Source organism: Microtus ochrogaster, linkage group LG5, assembly GCF_000317375.1.
Source record: "Microtus ochrogaster isolate Prairie Vole_2 linkage group LG5, MicOch1.0, whole genome shotgun sequence".
Classification (NCBI taxonomy): domain Eukaryota; kingdom Metazoa; phylum Chordata; class Mammalia; order Rodentia; family Cricetidae; genus Microtus; species Microtus ochrogaster.
In genome coordinates this window covers 1,976,563-1,986,521 of record NC_022031.1, presented here as the reverse complement: position 1 = coordinate 1,986,521, position 9,959 = coordinate 1,976,563, and the positions used below count along the sequence as shown (strand labels likewise).

General features: G+C 44.2%; 1 protein-coding gene across 3 annotated transcripts in view; it reads left to right on the top strand.

Moving 5' to 3' along the window:
* The first annotated feature begins 1,662 nt into the window (after positions 1-1,662).
* The window catches only part of Impa1 (inositol monophosphatase 1), a 17,593-nt gene continuing 9,296 nt past the window's right edge, over positions 1,663-9,959 (top strand). Inside the window, exons 1-6 of one of the 3 annotated variants that reach the window (XM_013351761.2) lie at positions 1,663-1,784; positions 3,934-3,996; positions 4,538-4,671; positions 6,464-6,568; positions 7,690-7,735; positions 9,809-9,917. In XM_013351761.2, the coding sequence (XP_013207215.2) occupies positions 3,934-3,996; positions 4,538-4,671; positions 6,464-6,568; positions 7,690-7,735; positions 9,809-9,917 (457 nt within the window). In that variant the 5' untranslated portion in view covers positions 1,663-1,784. Of the gene's footprint in view, positions 1,785-1,866; positions 2,007-3,930; positions 3,997-4,537; positions 4,672-6,463; positions 6,569-7,689; positions 7,736-9,808; positions 9,918-9,959 lie in introns of those variants that run through there. The other 2 variants (XM_005361812.3, XM_026786732.1) reach the window with 2 other exon arrangements.

The window sequence follows — 9,959 nt, the reverse complement described above, 5'->3', positions numbered from 1 at the left end:
TGAAGAAGCAGCTGAGGCTGCTATAGACAGACAAACAGAACAAAACTGGAGTTCCTGCTCATCTGCTGGAGGAAACTAGCAACAGCTTTGATGTAGACGAACCCTGTATGTAATCCCTCATTTATCTTCCTTCAAGATTGATTTTATCAGCGTTGCCAAGTCAGTGGGACAACTTCCGCTCCTGAGAGGTTTAAAGATGCCACTTCTTCACGTGCCTATAGATATTCACAGGCATATCTATGCCTGTGAGCAGACATTTGATAAAATTTTATTCTACTTTAAAATGGTTGAAGACCTTTAAAAAAAAGAGTATTTGATAGAGGTATCCAAATTAGTTTCTTTCTTTCATGTTTTTTTTTTTATTTTTTGAGGTGGGGGAGGGGCAGAGGAGAGTGTTGTTGTTTTTGTTTTTTGAGACATGGTTTCTCTGTGTAATATTCCTGGATGTCCTGGGACTCGCTTTGTAGACCAGGCTGGCCTCAAATTCACTGAGATTAGGCTCCCCCTCTCTCCGCGTTTCGTAATTGGAGCCAGTGAGCCTCCACCGCCCAGCTTCCAAATCAGTCTCTTAAGGTTTCATTCCTCAGAAGAGCAAGGACAAGTTTTGGCTCTTTGTGATAATTGTTGACAAGTTGGGTTCACCATTCCTGCCACTCATCGCTGAGACATGCTGCACATCACTAATAATTCCTTGTCTTTTGATTAAATCAAGAGATTTAATGAATTCACAAGGAGTTATGCAGGGACATTGTAGTCCTCGGGTTGAAGGTCACATGTGTAGAGTTTTCCAGTTAAGAGTAACATGCCTGTCATCATGACCTACCATTTGCTGTGAAGAAACATTTGAGGAGCCATACGTGAGCCTCTGTTGCCCATATGGAGCAAATTGGTCTTTGTATGTGGATTTTGGAGTCAGGGTACTGTGTTCATGCTGTGTAAGTTTGGAACACATCCCTTAATTTCTCCAAGCCACAGTTTCATTATCTGTATAATGAAGAGACTCTTCATGAAATTGTTGGAACACTTATGTTTAAGCATGTAAGAACACAGCTGCTGCCTGATGTGGTGGCACACGCTTGTAGCCTGACAACTCTGGAAGTAGAGGCGTGAGATGAGGATCAAGGACTTCAGGAGCCAACCTACGTTACCTAATGGGACACTGTTGAAAATTCATGTCTGGGAAGGTAGCTCAGTGACAGGGTGCTTGTATACTATTTACAAAGCCCTAGGCTTTATCCTTAGAACTGAGCATTGGGGTGGGTGGGAAGTACAACTGTCTGTAGCATGTCAAGTCCTCAACAAACAACAATAGGTATCTAAGTGGATTGCTGAGAAGAAGAGTGTTAGTGCTGACAACCAATTATCAAAAATTAAAATCTCCTTTAGGTTTGGTTTAGCAAATAATAAGAGCTGTACAATGACAATCACAATAACAATGTATTGTGACCAAAGAGCAGGATGGACCAGACGGGAGAAAGGGAAATGGGAAAACTTGAAAAGACAAAAGTGGAGATTTGCAAAATAAAAAAGGGGTTCTTAAAGAAAGGGAATGCAGGAGAATGCGAGAATACACCAACTTCAACCTGACCAAGCTTTGCAGTGCTACGGACATTCAAGCTGGCAACTCCGGGAGGAGTCCAGAAGTGAAGGCGGGGTTTCTAGAGGTTCCGGCCCTGCCCGAAGGCTCTCAGGGGCGGGACTTCCTGTGCGAGCAAGCCCCGTTACCTCCGGAAGAGCCGAGCCCTCGACCCCGGCAGTTGCGCAGCGCCGTGCGCTCACGCGAGGTAAGTCCCTTCTGTCCCTGCATCCCGCACCCCGTTATTCGACAGCCGAGGCACGGGCTGTGGCGAGCTGCCCCCATGCTGGGCCGGGGCGGCGGGCGGGCGCTCCTGCCTGGTATGCTTTCCGTAGTACTCCGGAAACAGCCGAGCGGGTTCGCCAGGCCACCTTCCTTGATCGCTGAGGTTCTGGGTCGCAGAACAAGCCCGACTCTGCGGAACTATCTGGCAAGTTCCCTGGGTCAGGGGTGGGCAGGCCCAGGTCCGGTGATTTTTTGCGTCTGGAGCGGTGACAGGGGAGTGGAGCGGCTTTACAGGACAGAAACAGTTTTAAGTCTGTATGGCTTTGTTCCCAAAGTGAAGACTATGACCCCCGAAAAACAGGTCCTGGGGCAAAGAGGTCTTTGAAATAAAAGGGCTTATTAAATATACTAGCTAGGAAAAGGGCCAAGACTTGGGGCACATTTTGTAAACTACCAGCAACAAGGCTAAAAAGTGCGTCTGTGATCTGTAGCTGGCGGTATTTTTGGATTTCAGCTCACAGGCTTCTTAGTTCTCCATTATTGCCCCAGTCTCGTCCCCGAGAAAAGAACAAACCCCAACAACTGTTACCTAATTGACTTCCTTTATTTCTTCCCTCTTCTGGACCTCTGTCCATTTCAAGGCATCTCAGAAAAATTTATTTATCAGCCCCCTTTTCCTCAAGAAATCTCTTCAGACTGGTTGAAAAGATAGCGCATGCCTAGAACTGACTAAATGCTGTGAAGCAACAGCGGTTTTTGTACAGATATCTCTTGGCTGACATCTGTTCCCTGGATGGTCCTTTGAAGATAGGATGGATGTCTTTTGAAGCGGTGTTCTGTTAGTGTTGACACAAGATGGCCTGTAAGAGGCTTGAGCAGACCAGCCCAAGTGTCAGGCTGCGAGGAGACAAGAAGATAAAATTCGCAAAGCATTTTTGAAGAGCTCTAAGCAGCTTATAACTCGCAAAGGGTCTGTTACACGGTTACACGAATGCTTGTATCACGGAGAAAAGGCATTTAGTCATGATGGCATATGCCTGCCATCAGTCTGGAAACTTGAAGCCCACCTTGTCTCAAGTAGAAAGGAAAACAAAGCAACACCCAGTAGATACTCCGTGTCCCCGCGTTTCTCTGCCTGTGCAATGAGGCAGAGATTTCACACGCTTCTAAAGAGGAACACGGTGTCACTTGCTCTCAGTTGTGAAGCAGAGTTAGTGTGGCTTTATAAAAAAAGACCACCTTTTCTGAGTGTGACCGTTTCCATGAATCTCTGTGCTAGGAACAGTTAGTGTGTGGTCAAGCTGTGGTGTCACACGGTTATGCTCCCCCCCCCCCAAGCCCAGGAAGTAAATGGTGCCTTTACTTCTATAATTATATTTTTAGACCTAGGAATCTCCGCCCCCAATGCTGTAACAGAAAGCAAGGAACTTTCCAATCAGAATTGAGTATGCATTCTGTAAAGTCTGCCCATATAACATTGGCAAAGTGTTTCTGATCGGTGCGCCTTAAGTTCTTAACTTTTACAACCTTATTTAAAAAAAAAAAATTCCATGTGCAAAGCACTTCCTGAATGTAGTTAACACAGACATCTTTTGCTCCTTTGTCTTCAAAACTACTTTTATTTCAGCCTTCCTGGAGCTCTTTATCTTGTTCCCCACCTAGTCATACACCTAACCTTCAGACTATTTCTTGACCGTATCTATTACCTAAGCTTCAATTGGATCCCCACAATATGACATGGTATGGCCACTTCCCAAAATTTGATATTATATGGACACTTTGGGAGAAAAAATTCCTAGAACTTTTTTTTTCCCCCTTTGGTAATTCTTATATTAAGTTGGGTATAGTGGCATATGCCTCTAATCCTAGTACTTGGGAAGTAGAGGCAGGGGATCAGGAGTTTGAGACTAGCCTAGACTATGAGACACTGTCTCAAAACAATAACAGTAACAAAAGGTTTCTACTATGCAGGTGAAATATGTGATATTTCAAAATGATTTTTACTAGGCCTATATCTTAGGCAAAGCATTGAACTGTAAACCAGGGAAGGTGAATCAAAAGTGAGTTTCTAGTTGAGATGTTTGCAGAGTTTTTAACTGTCTGTGCTTGCCTGTGTCGAACTTGTTCAGAAGATGGCGGACCCCTGGCAGGAATGCATGGAGTATGCGGTCACCCTCGCAAGACGAGCTGGAGAGGTATGGGCTAGTTTCGTGTCCAGAGTGGGATGTGTGTAGATATTGCAGTACAACCGTGTTTGCTAAAGCATATTCTGATTCACATTTGCAGTTTTACACTTTAAATACAGTGTGCGCGCATGCATGCATTTGTGCATGTGTGTGCCGTGTGCATATGTGCGTGTGTGTGTGTGTGTGTGTGTGCGCGCGCGTGTGCGCGTGTGCGCGTGCGTGTGTGGCACTAGGGATGGAACTTAGGACTGTGTGCATGCTAGGTAAGCACTGGTATTACATGACATCTCCAGCTGGAATTTTCAGTTTGTATTGTTAAGCTTTTGTGGCGACAGTCCTGAATCTAAAATAGGATATGAAATTATGTAATATTTTACCTAGAAGGTCATAACTCTAAAATTACCTTATTTCATAGACATTTCTGAAAGAAAAATTTAAGAACATCATGTAAGACTGATTGAAAGCTTGAAATTATTTTTGTAATTTACCTTTTGTTTGGTCTAAAATTACTTACATATTTTTTACTTTCTTACCAAAAACATCTTTTTAGATGATTCGTGAAGCTCTACAAAATGAGATGAATGTCATGATTAAAAGTTCTCCTGCTGACTTGGTAACAGTTACCGACCAGAACGTTGAAAAAATGCTTCTCTCTTCAATAAAGGAAAAGTATCCATCTCACAGGTATTTCTTGCACCAATTTAAAGTGATAAAATTAAGCCTAGGTTGTAATCTGTGTGCGAGGCTAGTGCTATGTCAAACTGTAGGTTGACTTAGGCTTGAATAGGAGCTTACTGAGGGTGCTGGCCAGGGGGAAGACACCGGGGTGATGTCTGGGCCATTGTTTTGGATAGTGTGTGTGGTCTCAGGGAACTCCAGCCTGGAAACAGTCAGCGGTAGAGCACTCTGTGTGTGCTCCAGTCCGCGAGTCTGATCCCCAGAACTTTAAGAATTTGAAATTTAATGCTGTAGTTCTGTTACCTCCTTGTGGCATCAGCCATTGCCAGTCTTTTAGCCACTGAGAAGGAGAAATGTTTTAGAGTTGTGACTGAACATACTTCCTTAAATAAAACAGCTTAGAAGTAAGAGGAAAGGGAAGGAGGACAAATATTTATTAGGACAGTTCAAACAATAAACAAGTCAAAAAATAAAACAGGAGAGAAGAAAGCCAGTGAAGTCAGACACCATTTATAAAATCAATTTATGGTTGCATGGACAGTCATTTTTGTCAGTAAATTTATATTCTCATTAACTTAGTGGCTCTTCTCTGTCACCTGTCACTCTTATTAAAATAATTCTAAGTGACAGACATACTGCTTCACAATTTTGCCAGAGTTGGGAAGATGGGAGTGGCTGGGCTGCATGACCTTGACTGAGGTCTCTTCTCCTTTTAGTCAGTGGTCCAGAGGTGCTGCCACCACAGCTCCAGTAGGTCGGGAGAATCCCTTGGCATCTGTGGTTGCTGGCAGCTCCAGCGCCCCGTGGGCTGTCTACTGTGTCTACTGGCAGCTCCATCACTGTGTGAGCTGTCTGCTGTATCTACTGGTAGCTCCATCGCCCCGTGGGCTGTCTGCTGTGTCTACTGGCAGCTCCATCACCGTATGGGCTGTCTGCTGTTTCTGCTGGCAGCTCCGGCGCCCCATGGACTGTCTGCTGTGTCTGCTGGCAGCTCCAGCGCCCTGTGGGCTGTCTGCTATGTCTTCTGAGACAGGGAAGGAGAGACAGTATGAACAAGATGACAGCTGCCAGGCCAGTGCTGAGGCCATGCAGCTGTCACTCCTGCTGTCGTCTAAGTTAGGAGGCAGCTTCATACTCAGAAAGTGCTCTATGGACTCTCCATCTTGATAGGAACTAGAGAAGTTGTGCTCTTCTTATTTATTTCAGTTTGTTTGATTTTAAGACAAAGTCTCACTCTTGCCCAGGCTGGCCAGGAGTTGATTATTCTCTCTCCTGTACCTAGAGTGTTGGGATCCAGGCATCTGCAGCCCTGTGCTCTTACTTTTGAAATCACTGTATTTCCTTAATTTCTCATTTTGTGGATGACATTTGCAGATGTGCGTGTGTTTCCCTGCGTTTATGCCAGTATTGTGTTTAGGATTTTGTACTGTTTCATGTGCCTTTGTTCTGGGGAAAGTAGAGCTTTGTTATGTTTGTGTGTGTGTTTTATATTTTTAGAAAGAAACTAGGCCAGATGGTAGTGGTGCACATGTTTAATCTCAGCCTTTAGGAGGCAGAGGCAGGTGGATTTCTGTAAGTTCGAGGCCAGCCTGGTCAACAAAGCGAGTTCCATGACAGGCTCCAAAGCTATGGAGAAACCCTGTCTCAAACCTTCCCCCCCCCCCCCCAAAAAAAAGCTACGTTAGAATAATAGTCTAGGCTTGGCTTGTGCTTAGTGGTAGACCTTGGAGCTTAGGAGATGAAGGTTAAAGTCCTGAATCCAATGTAGAGGTTAGAAGTTTGTGTTTCTTGCTTTCAGTTTCATTGGGGAAGAATCTGTGGCAGCTGGGGAAAAGACAGTCTTCACCGACAAGCCCACGTGGATCATTGACCCTGTTGACGGCACGACCAACTTTGTGCATAGGTACACCTTTAATTTAATGTCATTACTGCTGTGTTTTGGGGAGGGAGAGTAGGGGACGATTCTCTGTCAAGGCAACACACACTTTAGGAAATTGTATAAATTGTTTTAGAAACCGTCCAGAAAATGTAGTGAAGGAGCTAAGTGCACTGTGCAGTGTTTTCTGAGATGTGGATGAGTGAAGCAGTGGTGCCGGCTGGCCTTGTGTGGTGTATCTGGTCTCCACACTTTGTTACTCTGACGATCTAATCTAAACATGTGAGGAGTGCCTCGGACGCTTGAGATCAGTAAAGGAGCTGGTAACTGCACTGATCACAGTGTACAGAGTTTACTCAGAGAGAAAAGAGGGTGCAACAAGGGATGTGGGCGTTAGGATCTTCAGGCTGAGATTTGAATCCTCCAGCTTTTCACTTGGCTTGTGACTTCATACAAGTTAGTCTTTCTCAGCCTCAGTTTTAAAACTACTTAAACCCAGGGAGGAGAGATGGCTCAGTGGTTAAGAGCACTGACTGCTTTTCCAGAGGACCAAGGTTTATCTCAGTTATGTTTGAACCTATTTTGCCTAATTTTTTTTTAGAATTCCAGTTCACTTGTGTATGAGAATATAATATCTCTGTACAAACTAGAAGCCGTAAAAATCACTGTGGCTAACGGTTTATTTTTCTAACATTCAGCTCCGAATTTCATGTGAGAATAGGAACAAACTATTTCTCCCTGTGTTTATTGCCGGTGGGGAAAATGAGAGGAATGTTTTCCTTTTACCTGTGACCAGCCTTAAATTTGCATTTTGAAAATAAAGCCTGTACATAGCTACTTTATTTACAGTATTTGACATTCAAGAGCTGTAGTGTGGTGTGCAGGACACTTTCTGCCCCCCTTCTGTCTCCCTGCTGCTGAGGGAAGTGACATTGTTGCCAGGTCCTTATGAGCCTTTCAGTCATGTGAATATGTGAATGTCTGTAGAAGCATTGTGTGTGTGTATAGATGTGCGTCTTTCTCCAATTTATATGCATAACTTGTGACATATTCAATCTTCAGGGTTATGAAAATTAATTTGAAAATCTTATAAGTACTTGTTGAAATTAAATTCTGTCTTGGTTAGTTTGTGAATTTTTTTTTTTAAGGTTTCCTTTTGTAGCTGTTTCAATTGGCTTCGTTGTAAATAAACAGGTATGTCTTAAATGTATGTTCCATCAAATATCTTGCTTTCCTTTTTTGAGAAAAAAAAAAATAAATCTTTCTTGTGCTCTGTTTGTGCCACCGCATCACTATAAATGTAAACCACAAGACTGGGCATCTTCACATGCATCTCCAGGGGACGAGGTTGTTTCCTGAGAAGCCGTAGTTGGAAAGAGAACTTGAACACAAGGGAAGGAAACACAAGCCACCACCATAGTTCTGACACATACAGCTATGACAGGGGTTAGTGTGACTTTAAAATGTCTCAGAGATGAGTGGGACATTTCTAAGCATGTCTTCATGATGTTAATGCAGGGAGACATTGAAAGATGATGATATGTCAGGGGCCAGAGAATGGCTGGACATAGCAGGGTATGTTTGGAACTTAGACGTAATTGAATACTTTCATACCAAACCCAGTAGAGTAAAATCTGTTAGCTACTGTGGTCTCTTTGTACCCTGCTGTTTGACTGCTATCTTCAAGGAACTTGTGCACTGCATTTGATCAGCATGAACAAAAGTGTATTTCAGAAATTTCTGAAATAAAAGCCCAGGCTAAGTGCTAGGGCCTAGCGTATATAAACCTCTCAATTGAATCCTTAGCAACATGCACGCATGACACACACACACACACGACACACACACACACACACATACACACACACATACACATACTTAGTACAAATGAGCCCTTGTTTATAGACCGCATTGTTCCTGTAGCATGCCCAGTGGTCCTAAATCAGCCTTTACAATAGACTCAGCCTGAGCAGAAAGTGGTCTCTGCTTTTGAATCCGTCCTTGGTTGCAGTCAGGTGTGTCCTCAGCTGAAGGTAGCGTGTAGAGGAATGCAGAAGAGAATGTACCAGCGCTGTCTGTCGTGCAGTGGGCGGCTTCCGAGCAGAAGTTGTCTTACAAGTTGGCTATGTTAGTTGCCACTTAGAAAATTTAAAGTTTTCCAGAAAGAAAGAAAAGTCTTACCACAAAGAACAGTTTTTTTGACCTCTTTAAAAGAGGTTTCTGCAAGACAGTTACAACACATAGACTCCCGTGATGGGATTTGTTGGAGCCAACATTATTGTTAGTAGTTGAGTCTGTGATCGTGGAAGTACCTGAGAATCTGAAGTGCTGGAAGGGAAGTGGAAGTGGTGCAGGATGGGTAGAAAGCCTGAGGGGTCAACTTCTAAGGGACACCTCAGGGAACGTGGAGCTTTCGAGTTAAATATTGAAGAGCTTTGAGGATGACCGCCCGTCTCCAGTTCTTTAGAGCAAAGCCTTTGGGGTCAGCAAAGGTTGTTACACATGCCGTAGACTGGCTGGTCAGTGCAGACTGCAGACCGTAGGGTGTGGAGATGCCGAGCGCAAAACTGGAGAGTGGGGCTGCTTTGACAGAACTCAGCACACAGTGGGGGCGGGGTGTAGGGAAGTGTCTGGTGAAGCTGTTCTCCTGAGGCTGTGTCTCTCGTGCTGCTGGGGAGGAAGAAGGCTGAATGAATCCTTGCCTGGCAGAAGGCAGTTGCCTCTTCAAGGCCAAACCTCCTGGTACCATTGTGTTAGCAATTAAATTCAGCATGGAGGTACTGGGGGCAAGAATTCAAATGAGCAATATGGACGGGAGATGTTTAGTGAGAAGTACCAGAAGAGAAGGAGGATCTGTGGATAGTTTGTCAGAGAATGGATGACACAGTGTTCATTGTAGAAAATACAAAAAGCTGCCTGCGTCTGAGGCTAGGAGAGAGGGAGGAGTGGGACTAAGGTCTGACGACCTACTGTGTTTGGGCTGTTCGAATAAGGTTTGTTAGAGTCTAGACTTTCTCGTCACTTTATTCAGAAGCACATACCAATTAATGACCTACTGTGTTTGGGCTGTTCGAATAAGGTTTGTTAGTAGTCTAGACTTTCTCGTCACTTTATTCAGAAGCACATACCAATTAATGACCTACTGTGTTTGGGCTGTTCGAATAAGGTTTGTTAGTAGTCTAGACTTTCTCGTCACTTTATTCAGAAGCAGATACCAATTAATTGAAAAATACTGAGGTTTGCTAAAAGGCTTGTTTCCCTCTGCAGATGGAGTTTGGAGTTGTGTATAGCTGTGTGGAAGATAAGATGTATACTGGCAGGAAGGGAAAAGGAGCCTTTTGTAACGGTCAGAAGCTTCGGGTCTCACAACAGGAAGGTAGGTGTGTCGTTCGGTGCCTGGTGCCCTGAGCCAAGTGTG